The sequence below is a fragment of the Piliocolobus tephrosceles genome, chromosome 15, assembly GCF_002776525.5.
Source record: "Piliocolobus tephrosceles isolate RC106 chromosome 15, ASM277652v3, whole genome shotgun sequence".
In the NCBI taxonomy this organism is placed as follows: domain Eukaryota; kingdom Metazoa; phylum Chordata; class Mammalia; order Primates; family Cercopithecidae; genus Piliocolobus; species Piliocolobus tephrosceles.
Window position 1 is genome coordinate 70015835 of NC_045448.1, and position 24306 is coordinate 70040140.

Genomic DNA, 24306 nt, shown 5'->3' on the forward strand with positions numbered 1-24306 from the left:
AAATAAATAAATAAATAAATAAATAAATAAATAAATAAATAAATAAAAATTTGTTGGGGGAAAAAAGCACAAAAGCTAAAAGTGTCTTAGATCAGTAAACCTAAATTCCACTTCCCCACCATCCCTTCCATCCCTTCCATAGACAATCACTATCATGAGTTAGGTTTATATCTTCCCAGCATGTGTCTACATTTACATGTATAAATTAACACAAATGAGATCATACTATACATACTATTATATATCTTGCTCTTTTCTATGTAATATATCTTGAAGTATTACATATTTGTATATGTAATATTGGCATATACAAATATGCCTCAATATTTAAAATAGGTACCCAGTAACTTTTATATAGATTTGTCTTTGGCCAGAGTCTTCATTATTTCAGTTGTTTATACAGTTTGCTGCTATTTCTAACAATCCTGCAACATACTTGCTTATATAAATATATATCAAAAGGCCGGGCTCAGTGGCTTACACCTGTAATCCCAGCACTTTGGGAGGCCAAGGTGGGCAGATCACTTGAGGTCTGGAGTTCAAGACGAGCCTGGCCAACATGGTGAGATCTCGTCTCTACTAAATATACAAAAATTAGCCGGGAGTGGTTGCGGGTGCCTGTAATCCCAGCTACTCCAGAGGCTGAGGCAGGAGAATCACTTGAACCCGGGAGTCGGAGGTTGCAATGAGCTGAGATCACTGCACTCCAGCCTGGGTGAAAGAGTGAAACTCCGCCTCAAAAAAAAAAAATACATACATATACATATACATATATATATTTATTTATACACACACACACAGATACATCAATGTACTTTTGTAATTATATTTATGAGATAAATTCCTACTGGTGGGATATTTGGGTAAACAGGCTTGTGCTTTTTTTTTTTTTTTTTTTTTTTTTGACAGAGTTTCACTCTTTTTGCCCAGGCTGGAGTGCAATGGCAAAACCTCAGCTCAATGCAACCTCGGCCTCACAGGTTCAAGCAATTCTCCTGCCTCAGCCTCCTAAGTAGTTAGGATTACAGGTACCTGCTACCACACCTGGCTAATTTTTTGTATTTTTAGGGGGTTACACAATGTTGGAAGGCTGGTCTCGAACTCCTGACCCCAGGATCCACCCGCCGTGGCCTCCCAAAGTGCTGGGATTACAGGCGTGAGCCACCGCGCGTGGCCTAGCTTGTGCATTTTTAATGTTAGTAGATATAGTCAAATTACTCTAAAAAAGTTATAAGGTCTACATATGGATCCATAAAGAACACATGTAACTGTTTCATGTAGTACTAAAAATTTTCACAAATGGTACATGTATAAATGTACATACATTTGAATTTTCCTTTTTCACTTAATATTTCCTTTTTTATGTTTCTATGTTGGTATCTCCCAATCTAGTTCATTCCTTTTAACTGCTGGTATAGTTAAAAAATATTTCAGTGAACATGTTTCTACATGTTGCCTTGTGCGTATCTCTAAGACTCTTAAGATATATATCTAAAAATATACCTGTATCACCTAAAGATAATTATACAAATGTTTCTGCATGTCATAGTCTACTTAGTGTTGCTATAAAGGAATACCTGAGACTATGTAATTTATAAAGAAAAAAACGTTTATTTGGTTGATTCTGATGTCTAGAAAAGTTGAAGACTTGGCATCTGGTGAGGGCCTCAAGCTGCTTCCCCTCATGGAAGAAGAAGGGAAGCTGGCCCATGCAGAGACCACATGGTGAGACAGGAAGGAGATGGTCTTAGTGGGACTCTTCTTAGCACTCAGCTCTCAAAAGAAGTAATAGAGTAAGAACTCACTCCCCTCCCCTCCTACCCCCAGCTTTTCCAGAGGGCCTTCATCTACTATTGAGGGATCCATCTCCATGAGCCACTCACCTCCCATTAGACTCCACCTCCAACACTGGGGATCAAATTTTGGCATGAGATTTGGAGGGAACAAACAAAGAAACTATAGCAGTGTATATATGTGTGTATGCACATATAAATGTTTTTGTAGTCAATGCTTATTAACATTGATGAACTACTAGAACTAATGAGTGCTAACCTTGACAGATATAAGATCAATATACAAAAATCAACAATATTCCTATATCCAACACCCGAAATTAGAAAACATTATTTTAAAACATACAGGGCTGAGTGAGGTGGTTCCTGCCCATAATCCCAGCACTTCGGCAGGCCAAGGCAGGCGGATCACCTGAGGTCAGGAGTTCGAGAGCAGCCTGGCCAACATGGCGAAACCCATCTCTACTAAAAATACAAAAATCAGTTGGGCGCAGTGGTGGGCGCCTATAATCCCAGCTGCTCAGGAGGCTGAGGCAGGAGAATCGCCTGAACCTCGGAGGCGGAGGTTGCAGTGAGCTGAGATCACACGATCGCTCTCCAGCCTGGGCAACAAAGCAAGACCCTGACTCAAAAAAAACCAAAAAGCAGATACAGGCAGCATGGTATAGTGGTTAAAAGCATTAACGCGGCTGGGCGCGGTGGCTCAAGCCTGTAATCCCAGCACTTTGGGAGGCCAAGACGGGCGGATCACGAGGTCAGGAGATCGAGACCATCCTGGCTAATATGGTGAAACCCCGTCTCTAATAGAAAATACAAAAAACTAGCCGGGCGACCAGGCGGGCGCCTGTAGTCCCAGCTACTCGGGAGGCTGAGGCAGGAGAATGGCGTGAACCCGGGAGGCGGAGCTTGCAATGGGCTGAGATCCGGCCACTGCACTCCAGCCTGGGCGGCAGAGCAAGACTCCGTCTCAAAAAAAAAAAAAAAAAAAAAAGCATTACCGCTGGAGCCAGATTGCCCAAAGTTCATATCTATCTCTGCCACTTACTACCTGTGTGACCTTGAGCAAATTATTCAACCATTCAATGCCTCAGTTTTCTCATGTGTTAAATGTGGTAACAGTTCCTATCACATAAGGTTATTTTAAGAATTAAGTGAGTTTATACTTGTAAAGTGCTTAGAATTGTGCCTGAAATATCGTAATCAGTATATCTAAGTGCTTACTAAACAAAATAAGAACGTTTATGACAACAAAACCTATATGGTACCTAGAACTAACATGAGCTCATACCAAGAAAAGAACATAAGTCTCAAGTAAATGGGAAAATTTGGGGATGAAAAAATATCAATGTTGAAGAAATGTTAATTCTCCCAAATTTAATCTATAAATTTAATGCAACTTCAACCAAGCTCTTGACACGGTTTTTCAGAGACTTTACAAGATGATCAATAAATTTACAAGGAAAAATAAAGTGACCAGACCACCAGAAAGTTTTTTTTAATTGAGGAACTTTTTTTTCCAGATATTATCATATACTATGCTAACTGTTACAGAGATACTGTAATTAAAACTCTGTATGTTATTAAAACAGGAAGAGGGGTAAAAAGACCACAGGTACAAAAAACATCTTAGAAAAAGACCCATGTATAATATTACAAATTCATGAGGAAAGACTGGGATACTTGATTAGCTATGTAGAAAAAGATGAAATTATATTTTAAACTATACAGAAAAACAAATCCCACAGTGATTAAATATGTAAGTGTAAAAAATAAAACTTTAAAAAACAAAAATACATACACATATGACAATATCTTTGTGATACTGGAGAAAGGAAAAACTTCATCGACAACAAATACAACAGTATCAGCAAATACTTATGGAGCTTCATATATAGTCACTCTTCCAAGTGCTTTATACTAAATAACTTACTAAAACAAGGTACAAAAGGCACAAACCACAAAGGAAAAAGATGAACAAATGTAACCACATTAAAATGAAAATTTTCTGTATGACAAAAGACATCATAAACAAAATGAAAAGTTAAGTCACAGTTAGGGAGATATCATTTGCTAAGAAAATACCTAACGAAGAATTAATATTCAGAATATTTATATATATACAAAGAGAATGAGACTTTTTTTTTTTTTTTTAAGAGATGTGGCCTAGTTCTATCAAACAAGATGGAGTGTACTGGCGTGAACATGGCTCACTACAGTCTCAGCCTCCTGGGCTCAAGCGATCTTCCCACCTCAGCTTGTCAAGTAGGAGGGACTACATGCACGTATCACCATGCCCAGCTAATTTCTGTGTTTTTTTGTAAAGACAGGGTTTTGCCACATTGCCCAGGCTAGTCTCAAGTTTCTGAGCTCACAATCTGCCGCCTTCACTTCCCCAAGTGCTGAGATCACAGGTGTGGAGCATGGTGTCCAGCCCAGAATATTTTTTAAAAATCTGCTTAAATAAATATAAAAAATACATATGGGCCAGGTGGCAGTGGTTCATGCTTATAATCTCAGTACTTTGGAATGCTGAGGCAGGAGGATCACTTGAGGCCAGGAATTTGAGACCAGCCTGGGCAACATAATAAGATCTCATCTCTACAAAAAAAAAAATTTTTTTTTCTTTTGGGATGGAGTCTTGCTCTGTCACCAGGCTGGAGTGCAGTGGTGCGATCTCAGCTCACTGCAACCTCTGCCTCCCGAGTTCAAGCAATTCTCCTGCCTCAGCCTCCCAAGTAGTTGGGACTACAGGTGCGTGCCACCATGCCCAGCAGATTTTTGTATTTTTAGCAGAGATGGCGTTTTACCATGTTGGCTAGGATAGTCTCAATCTCTTAACCTCGTGATCTGCCCACCTTGGCCTCCCGAAGTGCTGGGATTATAGGCATGAGCCACTGTGCCAGGCCTCTACAAAAAATTTTATTTATTTATTTATTTATTTATTTATTTTAATTTTTTTTTTTTTGAGATGGAGTCTCACCCTGTCGCCCAGGCTGGAGTGCAGTGGCACGATCTCGGCTCAGTGTAACCTCCACCTCCCAGATTCAAGCAATTCTCCTGCCCCAGCCTCCCGAGTAGCTGGGATTACAGGCACACGCCACCATGCCCAGCTAATTTTTGTATTCTTAGTAGAGATGGGGTTTCACCATGTTGGTCAAGCTTGCCTCGAACTCCTGACCTCATGATCCACCCACCTCGGCCTCCCAACGTGCTGGGATTACAGGCGTGAGCCACCATGCCTGGCCAAAAAATTTTAAAAATAAAAACATTAAACAGGCATGGTAGCAGGAGCCTATAATCCCAGCTACTTGGGAGATGGAGGCAGGAAGATTGCTTAAGCCTGGAAAGCTGAGGATGTAGTGAGCCATGATCATGCCACTGCACTCCACCTTGGGTGACACAGCAGGTCACTGTCTCCAAAAATAAAAAGACACGTGACTCAATTTTGTTTTTAAGTAGAAAAGATAAAAATAGAAAATTTACTGACAAGAAAAGTAAATGGCCAATAAACATATGAAACTCTTCACACTCAGTATTAATCAAGGAAATGCAATTATAACAAGATACTGGCTAGGCGCAGTGGCTCATGCCTGTAATCCCAGCACTTTGGGAGGCTGAGGAAAATGGATCACAAGGTCATGAGTTCGAGACCAGCCTGGTGAAACCCTGTCTCTGCTAAAAATAGAAAAATTAGTTGCGCATGGTGGCAGGTACCTATAATCCCAGCTATTCGGGAGGCTGAGGCAGGAGAATCGCTTGAACCCAGGAGGTAAAGGTTGTGGTGAGCCGAGATCGCACCAGTGCAGCACTCCAGCCTGGGCAAGAAGTGTGAAACCCTGTCTCAAAAAAAACAACAACAACAACAGAAAACAAGATATCATTGTATACCCAACATACAGGTTAAAAAAAAAAAAAGAAAAAGAAAAAGAGACACTAAATGATGACAAAGATCAAAGATGTAAGAACATTGAAATTCTTACAATATACTGCTAATGTGCACTTAATTAGATCAACTTATGATATAGCAATTCCACTTTTAGGAACATAGCCTAAAGAAGCTCTCGGCCAGGCACGGTGGTTCATGCCTGTAATCCCAGTACTTTGGAAGGTCAAGGCGGGTGGATCCACCCGAGGTCAGGAGTTTGGGATCAGCCTGGCCAACATGGCAAAACCCTGTTTCTACTAAAAATACAAAAATTAGCTGGGCGTGAAGGTGCATGCCTGTAATCCCAGCCACTCAGGAGGCTAAGGCAGGAGAATCGCTTGAACCTGGGAAGTGGAGGCTACAATGAGCTGAGATCATGCCACTGCACTCCAGTCTGGATGACAGAGCAAGACTCTGTCTCAAAAATAAATAAAAATAAGGCCAGGCGCATCGGCTCATGCCTGTAATCCCAGCACTTTGGGAGGCCGAGGCAGGCGAATTATGAGGTCCAGAGTTCGAGACCAGCCTGGCCAACATGGTGAAACTCCATCTCTACTAAAAATACAACAATTAGCCAGGCATGGTGGTGGGCGCCTGTAATACCAGCTACTTGGGAGGCTGAAGCAGGAGAATCACTTGAACCCGGGAGGCAGAGGTTGCAGTGAGCTGAGATCATGCCACTGCACTCCAGCCTGGGCAACAGAGCAAGACTCCATCTCCAAAAATAAATAAAAATAAATAAACAAACAAACAAATAAAGAAGCTCTCCACATATTCACAAACAGACTTGCATAAGGATGTCCACTACAGCAATGTTTTCAATAAAAAATTAGTACAAAACTTTACTTGAACAAATTAACTATACCCTATTCCTATAATGAAATACTATCCAGCACGTAAAATGAGTAAACTAGAACTATATTTTTTGAAATGGATATATTTCAAAAATATCATACTTAGTAAAAAAGGCAATTAGAAAGTATAACACAAGATATTTAAGGTTGGGCACAGTGGTTCATGCCTGTAATCCCAGCATTTTGAAAGGTCGAGTCTGGCAGAACACCTGAGGTCAGGAGTTCAAGACCAGTCTGACAAACATGATGAAACCATCTCTACTAAAAATACAAAAATTAGCTGGACGTGGTGGTGCACACCTGTAATCCCAGCTACTTGGGAGGCTGAAGCATGAGAAACACTTGAACCTGGGAGGTGGAGATTGCAGTGAGCAGAGATCGCGTCACTGCACTCCAACCTGGGTGACAGAGTGAGAGTCTGTCTCTTTAAAAAAAAAACAAACAAACAGATATTTAAAACTTAAGAACAAAGACTAATACTACATATTCCCTGCAGAGACTTACATGTATAGTATAAAACAAACCAAGTTTCACATATCTCTGGAACTAGAAAGGGAAAAGGGATGGGGGTATAGCGGTTTTAGCTGTTTCTTTTTTTATTTACTTTATGCTCTAGAATCTGACACTGTATGTTTAATATTTTATTTTAAATGAGTCTAAAGCAACTGTGGCAAAAGATAACATTTGTTTTGTTTTTCCCAAAAGCCCATTCTGTAACTTAATTAACATTTGTTAGATATGAGTGGAGGGCAAATTGGTGAGCATGATATTATTTTCTGCATGTTTGAAAATGTTTATAATTGAAACTTTTGGTTTTATACAGTAATGCCGATTTATACACAAGTTTTCAAAATGATATATAAATTTGCAGAGCTAAATATATTAAATGATAGAATTCCAGGTTCCTATGACTTCTAAAATCAAGGTAAATGTGAAGAAAATAGAAAAGTCTAAAAAAAGGACAAATTTTAATTACTCAATACAATATGTTACCTGCTTCTCCTGAAGGTGTTTCCTCAGTAACTAGGGGTAAGCCAGATGCAAAGAAGTCCATGATTGTTGCATAAATATCTGGTTTCAGTAAATTCCAGTCTAAATCTTCATTTTCCTATAAACATTTAAAGGAAAATGTTGTATTTGCAGGCAAGGGCAAACACCCATACAGAACACTACCTTATACCTCTCTTTTTTTTTTTTTTTTTTTGAGATGGAGTCTCACTCTGTTGCTCAGACTGGATGGAGTGCAGTGGCATGATCCTGGCTCACTGCAACCTCCACCTCCTGCGTTCGAGCAATTCTCCTGCCTCAGCATCCCAAGTAGCTGGGACTACAGGTGTGTGCCACCACAGCTGGCTAATTTTTTGTAGTTTTAGTAGAGATGAGGTTTCACCATGTTAGCCAGGATGGTCTCGATCTCCTGACCTTGTGATCCGCCTACCCCAGCCTCCCAAAGTGCTGGGATTACAGATGTGAGCCACTGTGCCCGGCCCCCTTATACCGCTTAAGAATCTTTTCCTGGCCAGGTATCGTAGTTCATGTCTAATCCCAACATTTTGGGAAGCTGAGGCAGAAGGATAGCTTGAGTCCAGGAGTGCAAGACTAGCCTGGGCAACACAGTGAGACTTCATCTCTTTTCATATTTTTAAAAATAATAAATAAATGGAAAGGAAGAAAGAAAAAAGAGAGAAAAGAAGCAGAAAAAAGGAAAGGAGAAGAAAGGCAAGCAGGCGGGCAAAGGGAAGGGGAAAGGGAAAAGAAAAGAGATAAAAATAAGAAAAGAAAAGAGGAAAGGAAAGGAAAAGAAAAGAAAAAATATCTTTTCCTGTATACACACGATACCTATGCAATGGCAACCACTTCTGGAGAATATATATTAGCTCCACATCTTAAAGGGTCCTGTTTAAATGAATTTCAGAAGATAAAATCTTAACAATTCCCCCATTCATTAACTAATTCATTCACTTATCACACTTCCATTGTTTTAATTTGATTTAAATGATTAAAAGACATTTTTTGTGATGTGAAGACAAAATATTAAATGGATTTTCTGTCTTTAAAGAGGATGATAAAGAGATACTCATTCTCTTAAAAAAATAGGATGTAATTGCTTGACCAAGTATACAGAACAGTCTACAACTATTCAAAAAATTTACTTACATATATTACTTAAAGTGTATGAAAGAAATTCGACTGGGCGTGGTGGCTCACGCCTGTAATCCCAGCACTTTGGGAGGCTGAGGCAGGTGGATCGCCCGAGGTCAGGAGTTTGAGACCAGCCTGGCCAACATGGTGAAACCCCATCTCTACTAATAATACAAAAATTAGCCAGGCGTGGTGGCAGAGGCCTGTAATGCCAGCTACTCGGGAGGCTGAGGAAGGAGAATCGCTTGAACCTGGGAGCCGGAGGTTGCAGTGAGCCGAGATCGCGCCACTGCCCTCCAGCCTGGGCGACAGAGACTCCGTCTCAAAAGAAAAAAGAAACAATATAGAGATAGTACATAAAAGGTGACATAAATGGGGACTGCTAAGGTTATAAAAGTAAAACTAGTGAAGTATCTTAGTGATTGGGAATGGAAACTAGTTCTAGGTAATAAATCATTTGGAAAATAAATCAGAGTGTTACCTCAGATCTTCAATAAATAGCAGACTCTACTAAATAGGAAAATATTAGTAATAAAAATAAGAAAAACATCCTAAAGTTGTCTGAATGAGAAAAAAAGGCAGCATGTAAGCTGCAAATATACATATACATTTAGAAAAAAAACCACAAATGATGCATAAAGAAATCTAATTATCAACTGGAAATCAGAAGTAGAAACAGGTGATTGCTGAAGAAATTCAGTAAAATGTGATAGTCCATGATGAGAAAGGTTACTGAAAGAAAACAAAACAAATCCAGTATTCCGTCTCTTAAATACCAACATGGGCAGACGTGGTGGCTCACACCTATAATCCCAACATTTTGGGAGGCCGAGACAGGAGGATTGCATGAACCCAGGAGTTCGAGACCAGCCTGGGCAATATAGAAGGACACTGCCGCTACAGGTAAAAAAAAAAAAAAAAAAAAAAGAAAAAAAATTAGCTGGGCATGGTGGCATGCACCTATAGTCCTAGCTACTCGGGAAGCTGAGCTGGGAGGATTGCTTGAACCTGGGAGTTAGTGGTTGCAGTGACCCATGATCGCACCACTATATTCCAGCCTGGGAAACAGAGCAAGATCCTATCTATCTGGATGTGTAGATAGATAGATACACACACACATACATATATAAGTATCAACATATACCCTAACTTGAGATATTATCTATTGGTTACGTCATTTCACTTAAGAAAAAATTGCAGAGCTAGGGCAATTTCAAATAGGGTAACTAAATAATGAAAGTAAGAGAGCTAAAAGATGACTTACTAAATCTAATCAAGAAAAATAGGAAAAAAAAAAACAAAAAAAATTTACCTATAAAAAATTTTATATAGCATAGGCTATATGTAAAAGAACTAAATAACTTTTAAAAATAAATATATAATTTGTCACTTATAACTAGTTGTAAGAATTAGATAACATATATAAAGCACTAGTGCCATATCTGACATTGAATATATTTTAAAAATGCTTATCCCTTCTTCCCCTTAAAAAATATGGAAGACGGTGGCTCAAGCCTGTAATCCCAGCACTTTGGGAGGCCGAGACGGGCGGATCACGAGGTCAGGAGATCGAGACCATCCTGGCTAACACAGTGAAACCCCGTCTCTACTAAAAAATACAAAAAACTAGCTGGGCGAGGTGGCGGGCGCCTGTAGTCCCAGCTACTCCGGAGGCTGAGGCAGGAGAATGGCGTAAACCCGGGAGGCGGGGCTTGCAGTGAGCTGAGATCCGGCCACTGCTGCTCCAGCCTGGGCGACAGAGCTAGACTCCGTCTCAAAAAAAAATATATATATATATATATATGGAAGAAAGAAAACTGAAGAATGGGGGACTGGATGTGGCGGTTCACACCTGTAATCCCAGCAGTTTGGGAAGCCAAAGTGAGCAGATTGTTTGAGCTCAGAAATTTGAGACCAGCCTGGGCAACGTGGCAAAATCCCATCTCTACAAAAAAGACAAAAATTAGTTGGACGTGGTGGTATGCACGTATAGTCCCAGCTACCAGGGAGGTGAGGTGAGAGGATTGCTTAAGCTCAAGAGGCTGAGGCTGCAGTGAGCCTAGATCATGCCACTGCACTCTGACCTGGGTGACAGAGTGAGACTTTGTCTCTAAATAAATAAATAGCTACAAGAGAATACTAGACTAGATGACTAGATTTAACATGTCACTAACCCAGTACGTCCACTTTTTTTTTTTTTAATTTTTTTTTTGAGACAGAGTCTCACTCTGTCACCCAGGCTGGAATGCAACGGCCCAATCTCGGCTCACTGCAAACTTGGCCTCCCTGGTTCACACCGTTCTCCTGCCTCAGCCTCCTGAGTAGATGGGGCTACAGGCACCCGCCACCACACCCGGCTAATTTTTTTGTATTTTTAGTACAGACGGGGTTTCACTGTGTTAGCCAGAATGGTTTTGATCTCCTGACCTTGTGATCCACCCGCCTCAGCCTCCCAAAGTGCTGGGATTACAGGCTTGAGCCACCGCGCCTGGCCCCCAGTATGTCCACTTTTAAGGACATAAAGAGCTCAGACTAATCCTTTCAAATTGCTTAAAGGTAGTTTAATAAATACTTGCAATTTTCACACACTATCAGGCAAGTGATTTAAGTTCAGCAGATATATGTCAATCAACAGATTTAAAAGGATACATAGTTCAAATTTAAATAGTTCATGTCCCATTAATCTAGTAGACACAAAAAATGGAACAGGCCTTTCTAGCAGATACTGCCTTGACTGTTGAAAAACACAGCATATTTTGGCCGGGCATGGTGGCTCACGCCTATAATCCCAGCACTCTGGAGGCTGAGGCGGGTGATCACCTGAGGTGAGGAGTTCTAGACCAGCCTGGCCAACACAGCAAAACCCTGTCTCTACTAAAAATACAAAAATTAGCAGGGCATGGTGGCAGGTGCCTGCAATCCCAGCTACTCGGGGTGGCGGGGGAGCCAAGGCAGGAGAATCGCTTGAATCCGGGAGGCAGAGATTCACAATCGCTTGAATCCAAGAGCACCATCACACTGCAGCCTGGGGAACAAGAGCAAGACTTCGTCTTAAAAAAAAAAAAAGGAAAAGAAAAAGAAAAACATAGCATATTTCGCTTGATTTTTCTGACATTTAGAGGGCAAGAGAGTAAGACTCTGTCTCAAAAATAAAAAATAAAAATTAAAGAACAGAAAAATGGAAATGTTGGAGAGAGAGGCACTGGACTCAGAAAAAAATGAAAAGTATTTCGAGTCTTATTTTATATAATCCTGTTTACCTTTGTGACAGTGATGAAATCTGGTCCAAAGAAGACACTTTTTACTCCTTCAATCCTAAATAACTGCCTGCAAAAAAAGAAAAAAATAAGAGATACTAAAATGCTTGATTATGGAAAAGTTCAAACATACACAAAAGCAGAGAAAAGTAAAAAACTCTCCACGTATCTCTTGCAGCTTTAACAATTATCAACTCATGGCCAATTTTGTTTTATATTCCTACTCTATGATTTAGCAATCCCACTACTATTTACCCAAAAGAAATAAAAACACATGCTCCACAAAGACTTGTACATAAATCTTTATAGCAGCTTAATTTAAAAGAGCCACACATACAGAAAACTATGGAAATGTCCATCACCTGGTGAATGAATAGACCGCTATATCTATACTATCAATCATTCATTCAACAAATATTTGACACCTACTAAGTGCCAGACACTGTACTAAGCACTAAACAGACTATTTTCTTTTTTTTTTTTCTTTCGAGATGGAGTCACCCTCTGTCACCCAGGCTGGAATGCAGTGGTAAGATCGTGGCTCACTGCATCCTCCACCTCCCGGGTTCAAGTGATTTTCCTGCCTCAGCCTCCCAAGTCACTGGGATTACAGGCACCCGCCACCACACCCAGCTAATTTTTGTATTTTTAGTAGAGACGGAGTTTCACCATGTTGGCCAGGCTAGTCTTGAATTCCTGACCTACCCGCCTCGGCCTCCCAAAGTGCTGGGATTATAGGCATGAGCCAGCACACCCAGCCTAAACAGACTATTTTCAAAAGACTACCTTGAAAAGAGATTTTGCCAACTGAACATCTGACAGAAATAATCTCTAACTAATCTATAACTGAATTAATTGGGGCTTTTTTACTTTTACATTTTTAATACAAAATATGAACTCATCCTTGATGTAAATGTTTCAAACAATAAAATTTAAATGCCCCTTGACCACCCCTACCAAATCCTGTTATCAGTTTCGTGTGTATTCTTCCAGATCTTTTTGTCAGTGCATTTGTTGTTCAGTGGTTTTTGCTTTCATATACATAATATCATATTGGACTCACTGTTCTGCAAGTTGCTTTCTTCACTTGTGTGTCTCATATGTCTTTCTATGACAGTAAATACATCCCTGCACATATCTTGGGCACATGTGCAAGTAACTTCTAGGGTAGTAACCCAGTAGTGAGTTATGGAATCATGTATGTAGTGACAGGGTTTTATTTAATAAAATAAAACAGAACAACAGAAAGAGATGAAGAAAGGAAATTTAAGAATCTATTATCTATTGTAAGGGTGAAAAAAGAGTGAAAACTATCCCATCAAACACTTGTATCTCACACATAGACATGATGTAAAACACTTTTTACTGTGACTTATATCAAAAAAGTACGAAAAACAGCCTGTAATTCCAGTACTTTGGAAGCCAAGAAGGACAGATCACTTGAGCTCAGGAGTCTGAGACCAGCCTGGGCAACATGATGAAAACCAGTCTCTACAAAAAATACCAAATTTAGCCAGGTAAGGTGGCACATGCCTATAGTCCCAATTACTTAGGAGGCTGAGGCAGGAGAATAGCTTGAACCCAGAAGGTGGAGGTTGCAGTGAGCCAAGATCATGCCATCACACACCAGCCTGGGCAACAAAAGTGAAACCTTATCTCAATAAATAAATAAATAAAAATTAAAAAATTAAATATGAAAAACAAACACTCTAAGGTATATTCTGAGAAGTGATATGTTTAAGTAAAAAAAAAAAGTACTTATTAATTATAAATTTTAAAAACAATTCCAGAGCTTAGCAAATCCCTAGGTTCCTTAAATGAGACATATAAAATGGCTGTATGTATAGAAACAGTAACCTAAGCTCTGTTTTCCGAGCATCCCTGGCAATCAGATTGAGCCTTCAGTTCCCAAAAATTTCAACTGATGCTGACTCTAATATTCTTTATTATTAACTTCTCTATCAGTTAAAAAGAGCTTCATCCCAACAATTTTATCATTTGTAATTTTTTTTTTTTTTTGAGACAGAGTCTCACTCCGTGGCCCAGGCTGGAGTACAGTGGTGCAATCTCAGCTCACTGCAAGCTCTGCCTCCTGGGTTCACGCCATTCTCCTGCCTCAGTCTCCTGAGTAGCTGGGACTACAGGCGCCTGCCACCACACCCGGCTAATTTTTGGTATTTTTAGTAGAGATGGGGTTTCACTGTGTTAGCCAGGATGGTCTCGATCTCCTGACCTCGTGATCCGCCCACCTCGGTCTCCCAAAGTGCTGGGATTACAGGCATGAGCCCCCGCGCCCGGCCCTGTGCTTTATCATCTCTGACATACAGTAGTCCCCCCCTTATCCCCAGGGGATCCATTCCAATGGCCCCAGTGGATCCCTGAAACTACATGCAGTATTGAACCCTGCAAGTACTATGTTTTTTTCCTATACATATGTATCTATGATAAAGTTTAATTTATAAATTAGGCACAGTAAGAGATTAACCACTGATAATAAAATAAAACAATTATAACAATACGCCAGCAATATGCCAGCATCACTACTTTAAGAGATGGCTACTAAGTGACCAATGATGTGACGAGGGCAGTGTGGGGGGGGTCAGCAGAGGGGAGGACACAGGCAGACAGATAGTGTATATGACATGGATACACTGGAAAAGGGATAATTTATGCCTTAGGGAGGACGGAGCAAGATTTCACCATGCTACTCAGAAAAGCAGCACAATTTAAAACTGATGAATTGTTTATTTCTGGAATTTTCCATTTAATACTTAGACTATGGCTGATCTTGGGTAACTGAAACCAGGGAAAGTGAAACCACAGATAAGGGGGGACTACTGGTTTAAACATGCCTTTATCTGGTGAATTTTAAAACTGTCCCTACTGACTAGTTTTCATTTATAGTTCTGAATAGAGTATTTCAGAAATTATTCCATCTAGAAAGAACTACAAATTCAACTACCCTTATGAATAAAATAAGCAAGTTCTCATTATTCTTAAAAATCAGATTTTTAAGATCTGAAATGGAAATGTACCATATTTATCAATTTGATGAATTTTTTTTTTTTTTTTTTTTTTTTTTGAGACGGAGTCTTGCTCTGTCGCCCGGGCTGGAGTGCAGTGGCCGGATCTCAGCTCACTGCAAGCTCTGCCTCCCGGGTTTATGCCATTCTCCTGCCTCAGCCTCCGGAGTAGCTGGGACTACAGGCGCCCGCCACCTCGCCCAGCTAGTTTTTTGTATTTTTAGTAGAGACGGGGTTTCACTGTGTTAGCCAGGATGGTCTCGATCTCCTGACCTCGTGATCCACCCGTCTCAGCCTCCCAAAGTGCTGGGATTACAGGCTTGAGCCACCGCGCCCGGCTGATGAATATTTTTTCTTAAGTAAAAACATAAGTCTTTATTTATTCATGCTATAGGTCTCTCAAATATATCGCTCTTCAGAAGAAAATTTTTTTAATATCAACTCTCATTTTTCTTTTCTGAGACAGGGTCTCACTCTCACGCCTAGGCTGGAATGTAGTAGCACAATCATGGCATCACAGCTCATAGTTTCCTTAACCTCCTGGGTTTAAGCGATCCTCCCACCTCGGTCTCCCTAGTAGCTAGGACTACAGACATGTATCACCACACTTGGCTAATGTTTGTACTTTTTGTAGACAGGGTTTCACCACGTTGCCCAAGCTGGTCTCAAACTCCTGAGCTCAAGTGATCCCCACCTCCTCAGCCTCCTCAACGTTTTTGGGTTTTTTTGAGACAGGGTCTCACTCTGTTGCCCAGGCTGGAGTACAGTGGCACCATTATGGCTCACTGCAGCCTCAACCTCCCAGGCTCAAATGATCCTCCCATCTCAGCCTCCCGCATAGCTAAGACAAGAGGTACACACCATCACACCCAGCTAAATTTGTGTGTGTGTCTGTGTGTGGTAGAGATGGGATCTCTGTGTGTGTGAGTGTGTGTATGTATGGGGGGGAGTAGAGATGGAGTCTTGCTATGTTGCCCCGGTTGGTCTCAAACTCCTGGACTCAAGCAATCCTCCCACTTCGGCCTCCCAAAGTGTTTGGATTACAGGTTTGAGTCACTACAACATGCCTTATTATTATTTTTTTTAAAATCTCTCATCTGAAAAGAAATTATTCTCTACACTTAAAAAAAAATGCAGTGCACACAGAAATGCAATAGTTAAATAAAGTTGTCTTAACCCCAAAGTCAGTTATTTATGTTTCTTGGTAAAAGCAAATGAAAACAGTAATATACCTAGCCAGAGGGGAGCGAAATGCTGCAGCTGGGGTGGGAAAATCCATGGTCCTTGTCTCAAGAACTGGTTTTCCTGGTATAAACTTTAAGCTGTTGGGATTTGGAGTATCCTGTGTTTGAATAAACATGTATCTCACTAAAAAAAGGAAAAAGAAGAAAATGTTATTCTAGAAAAAAACAGTTAACAAGTTTATGGACTATGATGTGCTCATTTGCACAGAACCAGAAGAAATAAGAAAAACTGGGGAAAAACCCAAGACTTTATTGCCCTGACAAAGCATTTATAAAGATAAGAAAGAAATATATTAATATATAGCTGGCCACAGTTGCTCACACCTGTAATCCCAGCACATTGGGAGGCCAAGGCAGGTGGATCACGAGGTCAGGAGTTCAAGACCAGCCTGGCCAAGATGGTGAAACCCTGTTTCTACTAAAAATACAAAAATGAGCCAGGTGTGGTGGCAGGCGCCTATAATCCCAGCTACTTGGGAGGCTGAGGCAGAGAATTGCTTGAACCTGGGAGGCAGAGGTTGCAGTGAGCCAAGATTGTGCCACTGCACTCCAGCCTGGTGACAGAGTGAGACTCTGTCTAAAAAAAAAAAAAAAAAAGAAATATATCAATATATTTAAGTATGTAGAGTTTTCTATTAATCTCTGGTTTTTTGTTTTCTGGGTTTTTTTAGTTTTTTTTTTTTTTTTGAGACAAGGTCTTGCTCTGTTGCCCAGGCTGGAGTGCAGTAGCACAATCACGGTTCACTACGACCTCAAATTCCTGGGCTCAAGCAATCCTCCCATTTAAGCCCCAAAAGTAGCTGGGACTACAGGCGTGCATCATCACGCCTAATTAATTTTTGTATTTTTTTGTAGAGACAGGGTCTCATACTGTTGCCCAGACTGGTCCCAAATTCCTGGACTCAAACGATCCTCCCACCTCAGTTTTCCAAAGTGTTGGGATTAGAGCATGAGCGCTGTGCCCAGCCAATACTCTGATTATTTAAATAGTTGTGTTACGAAACAGATTACAGAAATAGTCTACACTTAAGTCTTACATATTCATAATTCAGGAGTCCTATACATATTCTATTTGGTGACTTTGTACCAATGGCTATCATAACCATAGATCACTTACTGCTGACATTAATACAGTAAAATGCTACATTCTCTTCTTTCCAAAGTGCCACCATTATTTTAAAGACAATAAAGTTAGCAATTTATAATAGTAATAATAAATATTTATTGTGTGCTTATTATACGCCAAATACAGAGTGAAAGGTGGTTGTTTTTTTTTTTTTCTTTTTTTGAGGCGGGGTCTCACTCTGTCGCCCAGGCTGGAGTGCACGATCTCGGCTCACTGCAAGCTCCACCTCCCGGGTTCACGCCATTCTCCTGCCTCAGCCTCCCGAGTAGCTGGAACTACAGACGCCCACCACTACGCCTGGCTAAATTTTTTTTGTATTTTTAGTAGAGATGGGGTTTCACCATGTTAGCCAGGATGGTCCAGGCCAGGATGCTCCTGACCTCGTGATCCACCCACCTCGGCCTCCCAAAGTGCTGGGATTACAGAGGTGAGCCACTGTGCCCGGCCAAAGGCTTTTTAAAAAAATTTTTTTGTGGAGGTGGAGTCTCCCAATGTTGCTCAGGCTGGTCTCAAACTCCTGGCCTCAAGTGATACTCCCACCTTGGTCTCCCAAAATAAAGTGCTGACATTACAGGTGTAAGCCATCATGTCCAGCTCTGGGGCCAAGTGCTTTATTTATTTATTTTTTATTATTATTATTTTTTTTTGAGACAGAGTTTTGCTCTTTCGCCCAGGCTGGAGTGGAGTGGCACAATCGTGGCTCACTACAACCTCCACCCCCCGAGGTTTAGCTGATTCTCCTGCCTCAGCCTCCTGAGTCGCTGGGATTACAGGCACAAACCACCATGCCCGGCTAATTTGCTAATTTTTGTATTTTTTAGTAGAGACAGGGTTTCACCATGTTGGCCCAGCTGGTCTCGAACTCCTGACCTCAGGTGATCCACCCGCCTCAGCCCCCCAAAGTGCTGAGATTACAGGCGTAAGCCACTGTGCCCGGCCTAATTTTTTTTTTTTTTAAACTGGGTTTCACCATGTTGGCGAGGCTGGTCTCAAACTCCTCGCCTCAAGTGATCCACCTACCTCAGCCTCCCAAAGTGTTGGAATTACAGGCATGAGCCACCGTGCCTGGCCCAAGTGCTTTAAATGCATTTATGCCTTAACAACCCTGTAAAGAAGGAACTCTTATTCCCATTTTACAAATGAAGACCCAGAGGCATAGTAAGTAACATAACAAAATACAACATAAGCAAGAATCTATGCAAATTACTTCCTGGGATATTTAAAATATATCTTTTTTGTTTCAAGACAGGGTCTTACATTGTACCCAAGCGAGAGTGCAGTGGCACAATCTTGGCTCACTACAACCTCTGCCTTCCGGATTCAAGCAATTCTCATGCCTCAGCTTCCCAAGTAGCTGGAACTATAGGTGTGCACCACCACAGCCAGCTAGTTTTTGTTAATTTTTTGTAGAGCTGGGGTTTCACCATGTTGGCCAGGCTGGTCTTGAACTCCTGGTCTCAAGTGATTCACCCACCTCGACCTCCCAAAGTGCTAGGAATAAAGGCGTGAGCCACTGTGCCTGGCCTAAAAGATATCTTTACCGACTCTTCTTTTTTTGAGATGGAGTCTCACTTTGTCACCCAGGCTGGAGTGCAGTGGCGTGATCTCAGCTCACTGAAACATCTGCCTCCCGGGTTCAAGCAATTCTCCTGCCTCAGCCTCCTGAGTAGCTGAGATTACCAGTATGTACCACCATGCCCAGCTAAGTTTTGTATTTTTAGTAGAGACGAGGTCTCACCATGTTGGCCAGGCTAATCTCGAACTCCTGACCTCAGGTGATCCATCTGCCTTGGTGTCCCAAAATGTTGGGATTACAGGCATGAGCCACTGTGCCCGCCGACTCTTTTCTTATAATATCTTTTTTCTAGGACCGTGATTAGATTGAGAATTGATTCACTAAAGCAATAAAGAGATAACACAATCTTTAATTTCCTATCTTGCTATTATGACAACAGCTTGCAGGACGACAGTATTGGCGTTTTAATAGTTTTAAAACTATTAAACAGACCTGATTATTCATTATGAAAATGAACCTTCTGACAGGGGGCAGTGGCTCAGGCGTGGAATCCCAGCACTTTGGGAGACCAAGGTGGGTGGATCACGAGGTCAGGAGTTCAAGACCAGCCTGGCCAACATGGTGAAACCCCGTCTCTACTAAAAAAATACAAAAATGAGCCAGACATGGAGGTGTCTGCCTGTAACCCCAGCTACTCAGGAAGCTGAAGCAGGAGAATCGCTTGAACCCGGGTTGCAGTGAGCCGAGATTGTGTTATTACTCTATTACTCCAGTAATAGAGAGAGAGTAGGTCTCAAAAAAAAAAAGAAAAAAGAAAAAAAGAAAAGAAAATGAATTTTCTGGCCGGGCATGATAGCTCATGCCTATAATCCTAGCACTTTGGGAGCCAAAGCGGACGGATCACCTGAGGTCAGGAGTTCCAGACCAGCCTGGCCAACATGGTGAAACCCCATCTCTACTAAAAATACAAAATTAACCGGGTGTGGTGGCGAGCGCCTGTAATCCCAGCTACTCAGGAGGCTGAGGCAGGAGAATCACTTGAACCTGGGAGGCAGAGGTTGCAGTTAACTGGGATCGCACCATTGCACTCCAGTCTGGGCAAAAAGAGCAAAACTCCATCTCAAAAAAAAAAGGCCGCGCATGGTGACTCACGCCTGTAATCTCAGCACTCTGGGAAGTCAAGGCAGATGGATCACAAGGTCAGGAGTTTAAAACCAGCCTGGCCAACATGGTGAAAACCCGTTTCTACTATAAATACAAACGTTAGCCAGGCATGGGAGCGTGCGTCTGTAGTCCCAGCTACTTAGGAGGCTGAGGCAGGAGAATCACTTGAACCTGGGAGGTGGAGGTTGCAGTGAACTAAGATTGCGCCATTACACTCCAGCCTGGGCAACACAGTGAGACTCTGTCTCAGAAAAAAAAGAAAATGAACCTTCTGAGTAAAAATAAATCCTCCGTCTTACAGCAGTATATTTAAATAGATTGACAATCATATATAACAATTAAAATTTATTCAGTGCCTGGGCGCAGTGGCTCATGCCTGTAATCCCAGCACTTTGGGAGGCCAAGACAGGCGGATCACCTGAGGTCAGGAGTTCGAGAACAGCCTGGTCAACATGGTAAAACCCTGTCTCTACTAAAAATACAAAAATTACCCGGGCGTGGTGATGTGCGCCTGTAAGCCCAGCTACCCAGAAGGCTAAGGCAGGAGAAACACTTGAACCTGGGAGGGGGAGATTGCAATGAGCCAAGATCCAGTCACCACACACTCCAGCCTGTGAGACATAGTGAGACTCTGTCTCAAGAAAAAAAAAAAAATTATTCAGTGCCTATCATATGCTGGGCAGGGTGCTAAGCACTTTACATATATTATATCATTTAATCCTTACATCCTTTCAATGAGGTACTGTTTTTATCTTGTTTTATAATAAGGAGACTAAAAGTCACTCAGCTACTAAGTGACAGAGCCAGGATACAAAGCTGGACAATTTTGTAGGTGCTGACTTTCTTAGCCACCGTACATATTGCTAATCCTTATCTAACATTGCCAAGTATAATAGGAAAATACATTTAAGGTCAGTCTTCCTGTTCTAATTTTCATATCACCTATTTTAGGAAAGAGAATAAAATATCAAAAAGCAACAGTTTTATTTTAAATTTGAAAGAGTTTAAATTTGGCAAAACATATGGTTGGTACAAAAATGCTTTTCTTAGCCATTAGGGAAAAGGTTCTAATTTGACAACCGAGAGTCATTTTTGCACTTTGCCATGCAGTTCCAGCTAGCTGAAGTAAAACCATTTCGTGGATAAAGAAAAAAATTAAAGGTGAACTCCCATACATTGTGCTTAAGTCATTGTCCTAATCAACCAGACAATTCCTTAAAAATGAAAAAATAACCGCAATGTCCAAGTACTTCTTTAAAATATGTATATTTCTAGTAAGACATTCTTCTGAAAATCTATAAGGGAATGATTTTTCAATGACACATTAAAGAAAGGGCTGCCAACACTTACTGTAAATAATCTTCTAACTCTGGTTCTGAATCAATCATTTCTTGCAGCTTGTATTAATAATTTATTGCTAACCAAAATCTGCACACAGTACTCTACCAATATTTGAAGAATTAAATCTGGCTTTGGCTGGGTGCATCAGCTCACACCTATAATCCCAGCACTCTGGGAGGCCAAGGCAGGAGGATCACTTGAGGGCAGAAGTTCAAGACCAGCCTGGGCAACAGAGATCCTGTCTCTACAAAAAACTACAAGTTGTGGTGGCATGTGCCTGTAATCCCAGCAATATGGGAGGCTGAGGCAAGAGGATTGCTTGAGCCCAGGCATTAGAGGATACAGTGAGCCAAGACAAAAAAAAAAAAATCTGGCTTTATTCTACTTAGTCAATTTGAGAAAAACTATACCTGCAGAAAACAAAATTTTTAGAAATCCTCGAGGGTAAAAACTACAAATGCAAAAAAAAAAAAAAAGTCACTTAAGAGCACGTACTTGTACTTGTAGAAAGTATGAAGATGAATGACATAATCACAGAACTTTTTACTTTTGACAATAAAGGCACGCACCACCATGCCCAGATAATTTTTGTATTTTTTTGTAAAGACAGGGTTTGACCATGTTGCTGAGGCTGATCTCGAACTTCTTGGGCTCAAGGGATCTGCCCACCTCAGCCTCTCAAAGTGTTGGGATTACAGGGATGAGTCACCACGCCAGCCTATTTCTTCCTATTATGCTTGGTACTAATAGGTACCTAAGGAGGTAGACATAAACTCCCCCAAAATACAGATTAGTGATGCTTAAAGTCAATATCAATTACTAAAATTAATGGGTTTCCTATTTGAAAAGCCTATATGACCACATATTTCAGTCCTACGAAGTTTAAAAGTCCAATTAAAGTGGTTTAATCAGCTGAGTTACTCAGTATGTACAATATTTATATATAAACTATTCTGTGATTCAAGCAGTCAGGCAAGTCTGCAGGAAAGTGTTCCTCTTCTGGCCCCTGGCTACCAAAGGGGTAAGGTCTACCCTGGTTTAACTCTTGCCCTTAACCAGAATCTGCCAGAGTATGGCCACCGGAATGTGTTCAAGCTAGCAATGGAAAGGAGAGGCTGAATTTATATGCTGACAGCTCCATAACACATATAGGTATACATTTATATACATGCACACATGCAGATACACATACTCTCTCCCCTTAAAACTTCCCTAACTCTACATTATGGTTATCACACTTCAAATTATTTTCAAATCATATCTATTTCCCAAATTAAAGAAAATCAAGTATGTATCTTGTTAACAATCAAGATTAGTAACAAAACCATAGTAATTAATTTTGACAAAAAAGTTTTTATTTTTATTTTTTTGAATGTAGTTTTTTATTACATTCAAAATCCTGTGTTCTAAGGTCTGGATAAAAGCCAGAAATTTACTGATTTTAAGGGTATTCTTATCCAAAAAAAGTAAAGCAGTAGCTTGAAATACATAGAATTCTTTGAAACACAATCCCCATTTGAAACTTCTTTTTGAGACAGGGTCCCACTCTATCACCCAGACTGGAGCACAGTGGTGTGATCACGGCTCACTGCAAGCTTGAACTCCTGGGCTAAAGGGATTCTCCCACCTAAGCCTCCCAAGCAGCTGGGACTACAGGTATGCACCACCATGCCCAGCTAATTTTTTGTATTTTTTGTAGAGATGGGGTTTCGCTGTATTGCCCAGGCTGGTCTCAAACTCCTGGGCTCAAGCAATCAACCTGCCTCAGTCTCTCAAAGAACTGGGATTACAGGCATGAGCTACCACACCCAGTCAGATTTTAACTTCTACAATATTTTCATTTTGGAAATTATCTGTTGAGCAACTCTTGTGTTGCAGCGGATGTGTTATACAAGATACTGAGATTTCATAGATCTATTGGACAATGTCCTTGCAAATAAATTTTCTACTTAGAAGCCTATAAGAAAAATATGGCTTTTTTTCCTACATTCTTTCTATAGGCTTCTAAATAGAAAATATACAAATTCTCATCTTTTACCGATCCACAAAATCCTAACATAGTTCCATTAGTTTCTGAAACACAATTGCTTTAAAAGAGGTGAAATTTTACCTGGGTTACAAAAGGCTGCAGGTAGTGGGAAAAGTGGTCTTTGTACAAATTGATGCAGAGGCTGTTTCTTAATGGTGTATGGATTCTTCAACATATGACAGAACCTATATTTAAAAGCACATAATGAATGACATTTTAAGAGCTCTAATCTTTTAAAATTGGTTTCCACTTCTCATGTATAAAAAAGACCTATGTAAAATTTAAACATAACCAGCAATAGAAATAGAGAACTGACTTTTCATTTTCCATTTACATTATTTCCACTTACTTAGGCAAGCAATATCTATAAACAATTCAAAATCAGGTAGAGCTTAAATGGAAATTCCCACCCTTGATAACTGGGTGTGCACAGGATAACATCCAGGTATAAGAAATAGAATTGGGCCGGGTGCAGTGGCTCACACCTGTAATCCCAGCACTTTGGGAGGCCAAGGCAGGCAGATCACAAGGTCAGGAGATCGAGACCAAAGGAAACCCCGTCTCTACTAAAAATACAAAAAAAAATTAGCGGGCCGGGCGCGGTGGCTCAAGCCTGTAATCCCAGCACTTTGGGAGGCCGAGACGGGCGGATCACGAGGTCAGGAGATCGAGACCATCCTGGCTAACACGGTGAAGCCCCGTCTCTACTAAAAAAATACAAAAATCTAGCCGGGCGCGGTGGCTGGCGCCTGTAGTCCCAGCTACCCGGAGGCTGAGGCAGGAGAATGGCGTAAACCCGGGAGGCGGAGCTTGCAGTGAGCTGAGATCTGGCCACTGCACTCCAGCCTGGGTGACAGAGCGAGACTCCGTCTCAAAAAAAAAAAAAAAAAAA

The 24306-nt window shown here is 40.9% G+C and overlaps 1 protein-coding gene across 9 annotated transcripts in view; it reads right to left on the minus strand.

Annotated features, from left to right (window-relative positions):
* The window catches only part of NFU1 (NFU1 iron-sulfur cluster scaffold), a 43421-nt gene that overhangs the window by 14090 nt on the left and 5025 nt on the right, over positions 1 to 24306 (minus strand). For 5 of the 9 annotated variants that reach the window (XM_023223995.3, XM_023223996.3, XM_023223994.2 and 2 more), the window contains exons 2-5: positions 23496 to 23599; positions 16227 to 16362; positions 11975 to 12041; positions 7566 to 7680 (exon numbers count right to left, since the gene is read on the minus strand). In XM_023223995.3, the coding sequence (XP_023079763.1) occupies positions 7566 to 7680; positions 11975 to 12041; positions 16227 to 16362; positions 23496 to 23599 (422 nt within the window). The remainder of the gene's footprint in view (positions 1 to 7565; positions 7681 to 11974; positions 12042 to 16226; positions 16363 to 23495; positions 23600 to 24306) is intronic. The other 4 variants (XM_023224002.3, XM_023224001.3, XM_023223999.3 and 1 more) reach the window with 3 other exon arrangements.